Source organism: Gopherus flavomarginatus, chromosome 18, assembly GCF_025201925.1.
Source record: "Gopherus flavomarginatus isolate rGopFla2 chromosome 18, rGopFla2.mat.asm, whole genome shotgun sequence".
Lineage (NCBI taxonomy): Eukaryota > Metazoa > Chordata > Testudines > Testudinidae > Gopherus > Gopherus flavomarginatus.
The window spans coordinates 21,090,224-21,105,713 of record NC_066634.1 but is presented as its reverse complement, the minus strand read 5'-3'; the positions used below and the strand labels follow the sequence as shown (position 1 = coordinate 21,105,713).

The following is a 15,490-nucleotide window of genomic DNA, read 5'->3' as shown; positions in this document are numbered from 1 at the left end:
GCTCTAGAGCCGTTACCTCCACCGTACAGAAAAATCACATTCCCTAGAACACAGAAAAGTCTTGACCATTTGTAAAGCACAGGTGGCATGAAAGATATGTGAAAAACTTAGTATGTGAGGTATGGGCAGAACGTTACTGCTCAGGGAGGGACAGATGGTTAACACCTATCAGTGAGGAGCAACCAATCAGGTGCTTTGCAACCAGGTATGTGCCAGCTGATTGGAGACAGTACGTTCTGTTACAATGGCTGCGCCCTTCCTACACACCCCACTCCCTATGCGCCACGCCTCGCTGCTTCATTCAGCAGTATACACAAATTGAGGACAAAATCTCAAGGCCACAGATGGGTAACCGGGCAGAACCAGCCTCTGTACAGTAGAGCAATCCAGGATGGGAGTTCCTGAGACTGATTGCTTTAGTTCTCAGGCAGAACAACAGGAACTGATCAGTGCCTCAGGGGAAGAATGCATTGCTGCTTTGCAGAGAATGGGTTTTTTTTCGTTTGTGTGTGTGAAGGAAGGGGTCCCGTCCTCTCAACATCCTCAGACAGGATAGCTCTGTTCTGAGTAGGCTTTGGAAAGAGGTACCCAAGAGCTGTCTAGAGAGAAGTTTAGCATCAGACCTATAGAAAGGCACGGAAACAAACCTTTTTACACAAAGCAAAATGACCCCAAAGAATCCAAAGGAAGAACACCAAATAAACCTTTCCCATACTCACTGCCTACAGAGAAGCAAGAGAGTCCAATGGAGCACAGATGGGTCCTTATTTTATGGTGAAAGGTTTGAAAGGAATCAACCTTGGGCTTCAACTCTCCTTCTCCACTCAGAACGTTAGCATCACACATACACAACCTAAGGGCTTTCACGGGGAGGGAAGGGGTTTAAGTTCTAAAAAACCGTCATCCAATATTTACATAAAAGCTTTTGTTTTAAAGCATGAGAATATAAAACTTGGAGGAATGCTATAAGAAGTCCTTTCAAGCACATTATTCTGTCATAGGTATAACTTTAAATGCAGTTTTGTCAGTACATAAATAACCCAGCTTATTTATGGGAGGGATTGAGTTCACTGAGAGCTGGCTCTGCGTGCTGAAGGGTGGAAGGAGGGCAGGGCGTGCTTTGAGGCTATTTTTGTTTTTAATTTTTTTTTTTAAACTGCCTAGATATAGGGACTCAAACATCCTTGAAAGATAAAAAATAGCGATAAACCACAGATCCCATATTAAAGTGCGAGGAGACACAGGAGGGTCTTTGTAGGGATTTCTCCCATTGGTACCATCGAAACTCCAGTTAAAAACTGCCCTATGTTAGTGAGGATAGGGAGGCCACACAGAGAGGAGATGGGGAGAAAACACAGGTTTAAGAGGTGATTCGCACACAAAGCAGCTTACTTTGGGGAGAGAGGAAGGTGACATGCACACATGACAATCTAGAGGGGCCAGGGACAGGATGGCAGGGCTGTGGGCGAGACTGGATGACACACACACAAAGCACATGCAAATGGAGGTGAGGGAGAGGACAGCAGGTACAGCAGTTCACGTGCCAAATTAGCACTTTGCATGTCATGTAGCACTAGTTAAACCTGCACACGCTTTTCTGTGGTGGCACCATACCAGGGATCCAAGTATGGATCCTGAAGGCTGGTCCAAAATGGAGCCTTGAGAACCTACCATCCTTTTTACTAATGCACAGCCTTTTTTGCACCCACTCCCCTTCAACATTCACTCCCTACCTTTCTTGCTAATTTTGTGGCATCAACCAGCAGCAGGTGAGAATGCAATGAACAGCCGCTACCCTTTGTCAAAAAGCCCAAGTGTGTCACCTAACTGCTACTAGCTGGAGATACAAGGAGGGCCTGGAAGGTGAGTCCCTCTCTCACAATGCCATCAGGCTGGCTACAATTTTTGTTAAGCAAACAAAATCAGAGCCTTGAGGGGACACCAGTAACATACTCCACCCTCCCGTTTAGCGGGGATACTTGCAGTGAGTCTTACCCACAAAGCCAGAATGTCCTCAAGATTTACAGAGGCTTCAGCAGCCACCCAACTGAGGGCTGCTAGAAGTGTCTTACTACTGCAGTCCCTGCCATGAACAAGTTAGCTGCAATACTGTCCGCGCCTTCAGAGCCCTGTGACACACTGCAGACACACGCTTCCCTCACAACCTCATTGCACAATAAGTGCTGGACTGAAAAACCTTTCCACCAACAAAAGAAAAAAGTGTTCTAGTCCCACCACCTGCCCCCCACCCTCCCCATACTCAGTTTAACAAAAGTGTTTCAGTAACAATAGTGTTTTAAAGGAATCAAAATCCAGCTTGTCTGATAGTAAACATCTACTGTGTTTCCAAACCTCTCATCCTGTAAGTGCTAATGCCAAATTCTACCAGGGTGAGAGATATGTCGTGATTTGTCAAGGAAAAGGCATGGCTAAGCCAAACAAGCCTGAACTCTCCTAAGGACCCTGTTGCACAGTAGTTCTGCTTCCAAGGAAAAGGGGCCATCGTCTGTGCCACGTCTCTCATCTCTTGATTAAAACCAGTGGATGGTGGGAACATGTTAGTTTTCCAGTGTCCCTTTGTTCTGAAGGGAGATTCCTCTCACTTCCCACCCTGGTCATCAGTTAAGTCAGAGAAAGTTACATTCTAGCTTTGTCCACACACAAAGCTGTACTTGTTAGAGAGATCCTCGGTCCAGACCTGTGGCGATGCAGCTTTCAGAGTAGCTACGCTGATCTGCTAGCAGTGAGATTGCTCTGAGTTATGATCCCCATGATTAGTGTCTTTTTTTTTTTTTTTTTAAAGTGTTGCATGAGGCTCAACCATATCCTGCGGAACGTGTTTGGGGCTCTGCACTCTGGCAGAATCTTTCTCGTGCACAGCTGAGGGTGTTGCGAAGAGTCAGTAAAAGGACATGTTCTGTACAAGCAGCCAAGTGGACAGAAGTAATAGATCTCAGAGCCCTAGACTGAACTCGATAGTGTTGTCATGAACGTAGGTTGGCTTGGATCAGAACCAATCACACTTGAACAGATTCAGTACTCAGAAGTGCCCCCATTCCCACCCCTACAAACAAGAGAAAGGTCCAATGTCCTCTTCAACCCAGCCCCAGGCACCAGTCTGGAACGCTCAAAATTTGCACCTGATGCCCCAACTTGTTTCTGCTTTCTCAGACTGCCAACACAGCTGAAGCTTGCAACAGGATGGTAGAGAGAGGGGGACAGCAGAACCCTGGGTTTTCTTTCCAATCTCCACGCTGTGTGAGAAAAGACCAAACCTCCTTTCTCCCACGCCAGTTCACAGTGTGTGCTGCTCCGCTTGAAGCTGGGATGGGAGAAGAGGCTGGAGAGGAGACTGTGGTGATGGAGGAGGTGTCTGTGGTGGGGACGGCTGAGTCATCACAGGTGTGCTGGGTAAGAAAGGTGTGCTGGCAGGAACTGCTGATGGAGAACTGGGTGTAGCACTGGGGGGCTCGATAATTGGTCGATTGTAGAAAAAGAAGGGGCACTGCTGGATGAAGAGTTCAATGATTGTCTGATAGGTGCGCGTTGCAGTGAGAGCGTCCATAGTGCTGAAGTCAGGTCTCATCAAGGTGGGCCAGAAGCAGATGGAGAGGTTCTCGCTCGTCATCAGATTCACTCTGCTGTTTTGACTGACCCTGCAACAGAGAGAGAGGCCGTGAGCACAGTCTGTTCACAACAGGAAGGACACTCACATAGCTAGGACGTGAAGGGTACACGGAGTAATCAGTTGTCATCCAACTCTTTCCCTTTACAGCATTATCCAAATTCCGGTGGACTAGGAAACCACTCCCAAGCTATCATCATGTGCTCAAAACCACACCCAAGCTATCATCATGTGCCTTCTGGGAGAGCTCTCCCGCTTCCCTCCCACTGGCAGTGCAGAACGATGAATGCAGGCTCCCTGCTGACTTCTAAACTCTGCAGCAAAGAAGTGACCTTGCACCACCAGAAGCAAGTGACATCCTAAGCAGAAACTAATGGAGTTGGAGAGATGTGGGTCTAATGTAGGTTATCCCCACAGAATTCCGCTAGTTCTGATGTAGCAACGTTTATGGAACTTAATTAGCCCCCTTGATAAATGACATGTCCGCTTAATTGGGACAACTGCCAAGGAACAAATTCACTCCAGGCTGCTTCCCTACTCTATTACAGCTGCTAAGTATGTCAACATTAGCTTAATATTGTTCCAGTGCTTTGTACACAGCTTATGTCAAGAAGCTGCTCATGGAATAAAAGGGACAGTCTATGTATCCAACCGCCATCCATGGTCATACAGAGTAAGAGATCTTGTACATACTTATTCAAATGAGAGATGACATATTTGAAGACCTCATAGTTCTCCTTGGGAAATTTCTTCAGCACCTCTTTGAGCGCATGTAGTTTCTGCTCTCGGTCATTAATTTCTGTCAAAAGAAAAAAGCAATGAGAATCAGAAATTTCTGAGGAAGTGAAATGCTCAGGAGCATTTGATGAGCTGATTAAATACAACTCAAAGGCCACCAGCAGCAAAGAGAACCTGCTCGAACATATGGATGTGAATCTCACTGGGTCTTCTCCAAAGAGGAGCCGAGCGTCTCAGGGAATTTGTTCAGACAAGTGTCATCCTACTGTTCAATCCAAAAGTTTACTATCAGCAGCTAATCCGAAAGCCACATGCGCTTAATTGTTGTGCCACAGGTGGTGTAGGATAGATTCACCCTTTAAACGCACATATCACTGCATACGGAGAAGTGCTACATCCTACTTGGTTGCATGACCTCCAGGGCGCAACAGTGAGGGAGCAGATTCATAGCTCAATTAATAAGTCTCCCCTACAAAGAACACATCATCCTTGGTGTACTGCTGTATTGCCTTCAGGGAACATAATTACCACATTTGTATCTTCCTTTTCCATCCAGCACATGGCCTAGAAAAGCAGTCAAATAGAGCTGTGTACGTACCTTCGAGTACAGCATTATCAAAGAAACAGTGGGCACACTCAGGTAAGACGCATCTCAAAACTGGATGAAGAGGGATGAAACCTTGAGGTTGGTATTTTTGATGCCCAGCACACATAAGGAGGAAATTCCCTGTTACACCTGTGTAAGTCTCCTCCTGCACTTCAAACCATAGATTGATAGAGAAGGCGGCTACAGCTCTGGGTGTCTAACTTAGACATGCCAAGAGAGGCCAGTAGGGAAGGGAGGGTGCTGCAAGCTGGAATGAGCCTGGAGGCTGACAACAAAGGCAATGATCTCCAACTTTTGAAGGCATCAAGATCTGGCCTTGTACCCTACTGGCTCTAGGCCCTCATTCTGAGGTGGGGAGGGAAAGTTATGAAGCAGCACTGGTACTATATACTTCCCTATCCAGCTCTTGAGCATCCTGAACAGGTCTCCAGCGCGCTCGCTCTCTCCTTCAAGGACAGGGTGGAGATTGGTACCTCCACCATATTCTATCATCCATAATGTACATGCAGTTTTCCAGAATAAAGGGGAATAAATTCACTGGAATAAATTGCTTAGGGAGGTTGTGGAATGTCCATCACTGGAGATATTTAAGAGTAGGTTAGATAAATGTCTATCAGGGATGGTCTAGACATTATTTGGTCCTGCCAAGAGGGCAGGGGACTGGACCCGATGACCTCTCACGGTCCCTTCCAGTCCTAGAATCTATGAGTCTTCCTCCCCTTACACACCCCTCGCCATTATACAACACAATCAAGGGGAAGAGAAGATTTACAGGAAGATGACCCACATTTATCCCACTCTAGGTATAACCTCATCCTCTACAATCCTGAAGTTTCAGAAACGAGCAATAACCCATTGCTGCTACAAATCGTCTTTTCCACCTGTTTCAGAAGATCCTGCTCTAGTGCTGAAGAGCAGAGGCACCTAACAACGAGCCAGATGATGTGGTCTAACTCTTTGAACCTGGTTAGTTCCCAGATGGATGGCTTACCTAGGAACTGGCTGGCTTTAAGGGAGGGTTGGGGCACTAGTACTAATAATCCCTGCAGCAAGGAGACAGGCAGGACTCTAGACAGGAGTAAGTTGTGCTCCTCACTGCCAGTAACTGTCCCGGATCTCTAGCATATGATTCCAACCCAGCCAACCTATGTGGGACTGGGAACCACTACTGGAAAGTAGGTTGGTTGAAAACCAATGAAACCATAATGGGCAGTGGCTGAGCATTAGGCTGGCAGAGGGAAAGAACTGGTCCTTGGGAGCAAAGGTTGGTGAAGAGAGGCTTACACTGAAATACACATCCACACCTTTTGCACCAGTTTAACTAACTGAATCACTTTAGAATCACACCTCTAAAACCAGTGCTACTCTGCATGGGCACAAGCTCTTGGTGATCTGGAGAAGTCTCTCCAACCCATCAGCCTTCACTGAAAAACTCTCTTTCAAAAAGAATTAAATGGAAGGAATATATGATCTTCCACTACACTGAACTGTCAACTGACAATGGTGTTCCCTGGTCTCCCCCATCAAGCCCAAGGTAACCTTTGGATGTACCTGATGCCTTCCTTGAAGCCAATGAGGCATGTTTAACATTGTTCTGGTTATGTATTTACCATTCCAACAGTGGCTGTCTGTGCATTGAGGTTTTGGAACAAAAGTATTCCACTGCTGTTAAAACTGATTCAGCAGTACCAGGTAACAAAAGTCCCCTACCCTTCAGGAGAACTATCAGGATAATCCATTAATGCTGTCAGTTGCCTAGATATGGAGATTGTAATTAAAACGAATATGAAATATGTAGAAGGGAACAGCGTTAATGAGAATCTGTGTTATTCATTTAAAGTCTCAGCCATAATATTTTATTTGCATTTTCCCCTCCAATGAATTGTATATCTAAATTCCTGCTTGTATGTGTACGTTTGTCTTGCATACCTCATTTCATTGCTCTGCTTAGCCCTTGAGTAGATGTACCCACAAGTTAAAATGTGCAGGGCTGTGCCTCTACCACACTTAAAGATGCTGTGAATATCCGCACAAGGGGTAGCAATAAGGAGGACACTTAATGAAAAGGGAAATTAAATCCACCCCAGGCTCTTGCTGTTTTAATGTGCTGTCTTCACAGCAGAATCACTGGGATGATATGCATGTTTTAGAAAGGCTGCTACACTAGAATGACTTGATTTTTCGTGCCAAGATTTCTTAAGTCAAAAAAAAAAAAAGGGGGCAAAAGATGCAGTGTCAGCAGTTTTCTCACACAATGGAATTTTAAGCATGCCTTTATCTTTTACACCTCCAGATGGCGCCATGGCAAGGCTATCACTAACAAACCTATTTGCTTCCAGCAGACTGAGAGCCCCTAAACATAACTGCCAGGAGAGATCCATTTTTCTAGCTGAATCTATAGCCTTCCTAGCCCAATTAATATGCATTATTCCAAAGGCTCTTTCTCTAAGGGCACTGGTCATGTTAAGAGCCCCTCACAGCTTTATCTTAAGGATAGGGGAGGAGGAAAAGAAGTGTACTGAAGGAGGCAATTACTCCCTGTGTGGGAGGACAGACTCACTGGGTCTTTTATCCTTTCCTCAGCATGGTGTTCACTGCTAGCATTAGATGCCCTCAAATCACTGGTGATGGAGTTCTCTTCCCTAACATTAACTCATTCTCAGAAACTTTCAGCCCACTGGACTGTCAGCTAGTCTCTGGAAGCCCAAGTTCAGCACTGAAAGCATTTACAAACTCCAGCTGATCCAGGGAGAAAAGCTATCTATGGAACATTGAGACATTAACAGGCAGTGCTGCGTATTACACCGTCTCCCTCTATTTGTGGCAAACAGCAACATGCTCTAGAGACCCAACTGACTGTCAAGAACCATTCTTTAGGAGTGTTTCATCGGACCCAGCTCACACAGGGCAACTAGAACCAGATAAAGTCACTGGATTGGGTTGCAGGCCAGGCACATAAGGAGAGACCACCCACTATAACATATTCATTGTGGCAGGGTAGGTTCTGCTGTGAGAAGACTACTTTGTATAGATCAGGGCTTGCCTGCTGATAGAGATCGTGTACTGACCGAGCAGCTAGACTGAAAGCCTTGCTCAGCCCTAAAAGGTAACAGCTGCCTTTTTGGCATGTGAAAGCAGGGGGTCAATGCCCCCACCGAGAAGCTAGAAAAAAATAAAAAAGGGAAGGAAAAACTTGTGCAGGGGCTAAGCTCCAGGTACATTAGCAAACCAAGAGAATAAGCATTCACTGCACTGAGGTCCAAGGAAACTGGCTGCAATTTTGGATTTATACCTGCCCAAACAATGCTGACTTCAGGACCCATTGCATCCCAGTGCAATACATTGGAATAAGCTAATTTCCAGATGTGCCCAAGTCTCGCATTTGTGTCTCGCAATCCACGTCCTAAAGAACGTGATGTTATAGGCAGAGGGTAGAGCGGTATGATTAGGAAAGCACCCCAAATGTCTCAGCTCAGTTCTTGCTCTACGCTCTACAAACGGAGATAGTTATTACTGTTGTCATGATGACAACACACAATACGGACTAAGTCAATTAAAGCTAGGAAATCTGCAATTAACGCCAACACATTGCCAGCACAATGTGCTCTGCCACTATGTTGATGTATTTCAGATAGGAGAAAGCAGTTTTCTACAATGCCAGATGGACGGAAGAATTTGGAATCTTTATGCTCTGAAACAATGGTGTCACCCACTGCCTTGTGCATACTCACTGTGGGCCTCCACCAGTTCAATTTGCATATTGTACGGTACCAGGGGATCGGGTAATTCTGAGAAGAAGCTTTTCATGGCACCAGCCACAGTATTCACTGTAAAGTCCTTCTCTGCCAGGTCTAGATTGTGATCTACAATGAAAGCATTTAACAGTTAAATCTCACCAAACACAAGACAAGACATGCAGCTGCTGCGGTGAAGCAAATGACACGCATGAGATCCTGACAGGGAAGAGATAGAAATCTCTTGGCAGGCTACAAATGAGACTTAGAGAAAGTGCTGAATGTAGAGGGCCTATGTGACAAACAGCTAAAAAAACTTGTCTTGCACAGAACACAGAATAACCATCCCCTGGTCTTATGAGAAACTCCAATCCTGTAAGATGACCCCCATTGACTGATAGCTAAACAGAAACTCTGAGGGGGCAATTAATTTGACAGGTCCAGAAAAGGGATAAAGGAGTCCTGACTTCCATTCTTACCCTACCCAGTAGGTAATACTGCCTGCCATGAATCTTTTGGATCTGGTTAATGAGATTACTAATATTCCTGCCTTGTCCTATTTTTCAAAGCCGCCCACAATTAGATAAATTAGCAGAAAAGTATTTACAATCTTCTTACAGATCCCTTCCCCAAAGCAGCTACTGATGAAGAAACTGAAATGCGGCATCACTGCAGTTAATGTCTGTAGGAACCTTTAAAATGTTAAAAATCATATAAAGTGATATTATGAGAGTTTTGCTCTATCATGTCACCCTATAGTAGACATCATTGTAAAGCTAGTTTGAATCCCTAAACTTCTCATATGATCAGAGTTACTTTTATTCAGTTTTAAGTCACTTCATCATGTTTAAAGACCTAAATTTGCTTTTCCAGACAACGTTCCCAGCCAGGAAATAATCAAAATCCCAGTGGTCAGCGAGGGCCCTGGAAGAACAAAACATTAAACTTCCAGTGTTTTTGTAAGTCCTAAACACTGGTACACAGGAATTAGTAGTTTCATTTATCTGCACTAAATAAATCTCTTAAACACTTTATTGAAGGAACATGTCAAACAAGGACTCCTACACAAAGTGGCAAAACCTCATGTGAATATATTAATTCCGAACAACTGAACCACTCACAGAACAGTGTGGAAGGAAAGGGAGAGACTTAGATAAGGGTAAAGGGAAAGTGTCAGATAAAATGGTCTACAGAGACCAGTAGCAACAAAGACACACCATAAAAACTGCCAAATGCACAAGTTTTAGATGTCCCAGAGCCAGAAAATCCTATTTGCAAGCGTTATGGTACATATTGTGATGCCAGGAATTTAAAAATCAAGGCAGGAATTGCAAGGTCACGAATATCAGTTCTACAAAAATAACTGCAGTTAAATTTGGTTGTCACCCACACGTTATAATATGTTTTCATCTCACTTGTGTCATCAGAAAAGACTTGCTCTGTTTGAAGGTCCATAGCTAACTTAAAACTCTCATTACTGACAACCTTTCCCCTACAATTGTTCCAAGTAATACCCATGATCACTATAATTGAAAGATTAGAGAAAAGATATTTCTCATTGTGTTTTCACTTTGCTTACTTTGTGCATTTGACAGCACATTGCTTCTATTCAGTTTCACTGTTTCCCCTGCAGTTAGTTTCCCACTATCTGTGGATTTTCCACATAGCAACAGAAGAGAGAAAATAAAATAATTAAAAAAAAAAAAAAAAGGGAGGGGAGAGCAGCTTGGCTCAGGGTATCTTAAACTAATTTAACTCTTTTTCTAACCTGTCCAGTTCTTAAGTTGTGCGAATCCTTTAAGGAATCATGCTTTAGCCTAGGAATCTAGAAGCCTTATAACAGGCTACCTTACACGGTGCAAAGGGCACAACACCATGATTAAATATGGTTATATTCAAGGACCTAATGTCTGTGCGGTACTTTGGCACCCCCATCTACATTTAAACATGGACATTTAATTAAATATGAACACAAACAACAATCAATATGCTAGTCACCATGGTATTTGTTTTGATTATAAATTTATTTTATGTTGTATCAACAATTTAAGTTTTGAATGTGCTGAAAATCTGTGCACTGACAATACAAAACTGGATTGCAATAGGTGTCTGGGACCGATGGGAGTTGGGTAAACAACAGGTGGGGCTTCTGGCATGTGGGAAGACATGGGATGCAGTTTGGGATTCTGGACTAAACACAACAGCTGGATGTTTCTACTAAAATTATCAGCCTCAAGCAGTGAAACTGTAGTTTAAAATTATTTTATTTTGTGTTTCAGAGTTAACCCCTATTAAGATAATGGAGGAGCTCACGCCTCTGAGGTCTTGTCTATATAATAGGTTTATTTACACAACCTGGAACCAAAATATCAGTCTGTTTTAACTCACACCCTCATCTATTTTGGTGCAAATCTGCATGTGGACACACGTATTTCAGAGTAAGAATGTTCTATTTTGATAAATCCAAAAGAAGTGTGCACCCACAGACTCAAGTCAAAATAAATCAAGGTGTGAATTAAAACAGATTGGTTATTCCAATTCCAGATTGTACTCTATGAAAGTGTTTTTAAAACTAAATTAATTATTAGAGTTTGAGATCACTTGCCACATAGCCTAGTTTAATACCTTTAAAGCCATGTCAGCTGGTACCTAATTAACTCTAGGGTGTTAACAGCATTAAAACGATTTCTAGACTGGGTACAAAATAGTATTTCAAATCATGTTAGCCGACAATTTAAAAAACATCTTTTACCTGTAGACTAGACAAGGCCTGAGGGCAGTTTGCAAAGCCAGAAAATAAAACCTTGCAGATGCTTCAGAGGGAATGAACAGAACAGGTGATCATCAAATGATCCATCCCCTGTCGCCCATTCCCAGCTTCTGGCAAACAGGGGCTAGGGACACCATCTCGAGCCCTTGTATTCTAGAGTACCACCATCCCCTTAATTCTAGAGCACAAGTCTGCTTTAAGGGGTGGATTGTGTTGCAAGTTCTACAGATGAGGAAGCACAGCACATATAGGACCCTGATTATTTCAACAGAGCAGACATAGCCTAAATATTTTGTGAAGAACAGAGTACCAACACAGCATAACAGTTACAGCAGTACTGGCTGATAATTTGGCTCATTATCACAACCTGATTGGTCAGGTTTGAGAAATTAGAGCAAATTCTAAATCAGTCAATGAACAAATATTAAAGAAAGCTGTGCCCACTATAACTAATCTCATGGTCACATTCAGACTTCTCAGCTTTCAGTCTGAATACCAGTAATAGCTTAAAAGATGATTACCGAGGCCCGGACCTGGAATCAAAACAGATTGTACAAAAACAAATCACTTTGATCTGGATAAGACTAGATGATCCTAAGTAAATTAAAAAAATTATTTCCTATGCTACTGCCACATCCTAACCTCTTTGCCCAATAGGAACGGACATTACCTTGATCAAACTGTCTCTGCAGACTCTCCATTTCAGACTTGTTTCCACTCACACGATAGATGCCTTCAGTACTCAACCCTAGTGAAACAAGAAGGACACAAGAAGTCAGTGCAACTTTGTGGAAGTGTTATCTGGATGGAACAGAATTCTCTGTCTACAAGGAGAAAAAAAATGAATCAGTGCAAAGTCTCCCATGTCACAAGAACTGTAAAGTGGTGCACAACTTTTATTCCTTAGAACAAGCAATATACTTTGCAAAAATACCCAGAGGGAAAAAAAAAGACTTGAGCTTCTCTACCAGTTTTCCTCAGAAGATTTAAGGGTACTTATAAACAAACAGTAGTTAAGCATATACTGAGAGGGAAATATAATTAGGTCTAGTCTACACTTAAAAGTTGGGTCAACACAGTTACAGCACTCAGGGATGTGAGAAGTTCACACCTCTGAGCATGCAGCTAAACCAACCTAACCCGCAGTGTAGGTGCCAAAGAGGTAGATTACCTACAGCAACAGAAAAAAAAAAAATCCTTCTGTTGCTGTAGGAAATGTCTACAGTACAGTGCTGTAGTGACATAGTTATGGTGGTGTCACTGTGCCACTAGCATAGACATGGCCTGAGTCACCATTTTATAGATGGGGAAAGAAACACAGAGGTCACACTGCAAGCCAGTGGCAGAATCAGGTTTAGAATCTGGGGTCTCTGACTCCCCTCTGCTCTAAGCAGAGGACAATACTGGTTCTTACCTAAAATAAACATTGTGGCAACTGCAAAAATAGCTTCTATAGGAAGTTAACCTGTTAAATGAATATACTGAACAAATAACACTGTTTCACTAAATAACTTCTTGGGGCATAAAATTAGATTTAAAAAGGTGCTTCTGTTTTCCACACATCTGTGCAACAGATGGAAGAAATAAGGCAAGTGACTCCTGATGTTCATGGGTATTTGGAATCTGGCTAAAGGAAGAAGCTACCCCTCACTGCTCCTTTGCCTACTATCCCAAGGACAAATGCCTGTACATACAGCAGCTCATGCAGCTCTGTTGCAGTAACCATAGCATATACAGAAGTGACTGGACACAAGAGGGTAAGGGTGATCATGATCACTTGCAAGGCAACTAGGATATGCAACTCTTGCAGTGAATCTATAAGCAGGGAGAACAAATGTCTCAATTTAGCCATCATTTTAATTGATGCTTTCTGAGAAGCCCACGTTCAGTGAGATAAAAGCAGAGAACCTGTCTTATGATACACAGTACATAAAAGGATAAATGGACACAAATCAGATATTAGGAACCGCAATATACAAAAACCTGTAGGAGAACACTTCAATCTCCCTGGACACACAATAGCAGATTTAAAGGTAGCCATCCTGAAGCAAAAAAACTTCAGGACCAGACTTCAAAGAGAAACTGCTGAGCTTCAGTTCATCTGCAAATTTGACACCATCAGCTCAGGATTAAACAAAGACTGTGAATGGCTAGCCAACTACAAAAGCAGTTTCTCCTCCCTTGGTGTTCACACCTCAACTGCTAGAAGAGGGCCTCATCCTCCCTGATTGAACTAACCTCGTTATCTCCAGCCTGATTCTTGCTTGCATATATATATCTGCCTCTGGAAATTTCCACTACATGCATCCAACAAAGTGGGTATTTACCCACGAAAGCTCGTGCCCCAATACGTGTGTTAGTCTATAAGGTGCCACAGGACTCTTTGCTGTTTTTACAGATCCAGACTAACACAGCTACCCCTCTGACACAGTACATTAATGGTATTGAGTCTGAAGTGCAAAGGATTTATTCAATATATAGGTCATCAACTGTACAGTTTAAAAGCTTTTAATTGCTAAAGAAGTGGTCTGTATCAGGGTCTCGTTTCACAGAAAGAAACTCACCTCATCAGAAGAAAAAACTGGGTTAATGGACCAACCCAGAGGATCATAAAATTCAGGGCTAGACACAAAAGAATCAGTGTCTCTGCACTTGGAAAGAAAAACAGGAGCTGCTGCCACCATTTGTCTCCCTGCAGCCCAATTTCAAAACAAGCTTGCCATTAGACAATGGGGCTTATTAAGGCAAGTACCTGTTTAATGTACACATAGAGCAAGAAAAGAGAGCCCCATCTCTTTGCCTTTAATCTGAAGCTCTGCCTTTCTGGTCCTTGCTCACCCTTGTCTCAGGCTATGTCTACACTACCATGGTACATCAACTTAAGTTACGCAACTCCAGCTATGTGAATAACGTAGTTGGAGTCCATGTAGCTTAGGTCTACTTATTATGGAATCTACAGCAGGCCAGGTCGACAGGAGAGTCTTACTTTACTCCTCTCATTCCTGGTGGAGTACCAGGGTCGACTGGAGAGCGCTCTGCCGCCAATTTAGTGGGTCTTCACTAGATCTACTAAATCGACCCCATGTGCATCAATCACTGGAGCATCGATCCCACGGTAGTGTAGACATACCCTCAGTTTGACTCACTCCTGATGGACATACCCAAACTGTCCAAAGGTGACTTAAAATTGACAGTAACTAGTTCTCAAGATTTGTTTCTGGCCTTTGCCGAGCTATAAAATATTGTTCATATTAAGTGTTCCCAGGAGTTGCACTTTCCCCAAAGATTATTGTGCTCTGCTTCTCGTGTTTTGTTACAACCCCCAGCCCATGGTGAACCGTTACTGTTACAGCACCATGTTCCCAAAAAAGAGGCAGCCTAGTCAGAGACCCCAGTGCTAGTTCCATTTTCATATAAAATGGGACAGTCACAGAGAAATCAAAGCAGGTATGTGCAAACTGCAAAAAGAAAGCAGTGGAAATATAAAGAGCTGTTTAAAAGCCTAGTATGGTCATTAAAAGACTCATGCTCCCTAACTCCTGTTAGCAAATCTGACCTCAATCATTTCTGTCACACCAAACTCACACATAACAAAGCCAGCATCATTCTTCCCTTAAATAACACTGGCACTGTTGAACCTTACAGAAATACTAAGCAATGAATGCATGCAACAAAAGGAACATCAGAGTCACAGACATTCTGGCAATATCTGTCTCTTTTTCTTTTTTTCTGACTCGTTGCTCAGACATGTAGATGGAAAGGGAACAGACACTATGGGACTGCAAACACTGCAAATGGCTCCACAATTGTTCCCCAATTAATTTTTTCTGACAGAACATTACCACTCAGCACAAAGTAAGATGAGTAACTCCTTCTCTTAATGACCGTCCACCATAGCCGCTAATCAGAGTAAATGACAAATTAATTATCAGTAGCTTAAACGAGAGGCATAATGCTGACAACACATATAATGAAAAATTGAACCAAATATAACCTGTAAATTCAAACCATCCCCT

General features: G+C 43.2%; 1 protein-coding gene across 1 annotated transcript in view; it reads right to left on the bottom strand.

Annotated features, from left to right (window-relative positions):
• Positions 1-236: 236 nt before the first annotated feature.
• ARHGAP35 (Rho GTPase activating protein 35) overlaps positions 237-15,490 on the bottom strand; it is a 103,774-nt gene continuing 88,520 nt past the window's right edge. The window contains exons 4-7 of the mRNA XM_050928387.1: positions 12,145-12,222; positions 8,702-8,833; positions 4,319-4,424; positions 237-3,656 (exon numbers count right to left, since the gene is read on the bottom strand). Coding sequence (XP_050784344.1) covers positions 3,296-3,656; positions 4,319-4,424; positions 8,702-8,833; positions 12,145-12,222 — 677 coding nt within the window. The 3' untranslated portion in view covers positions 237-3,295. The remainder of the gene's footprint in view (positions 3,657-4,318; positions 4,425-8,701; positions 8,834-12,144; positions 12,223-15,490) is intronic.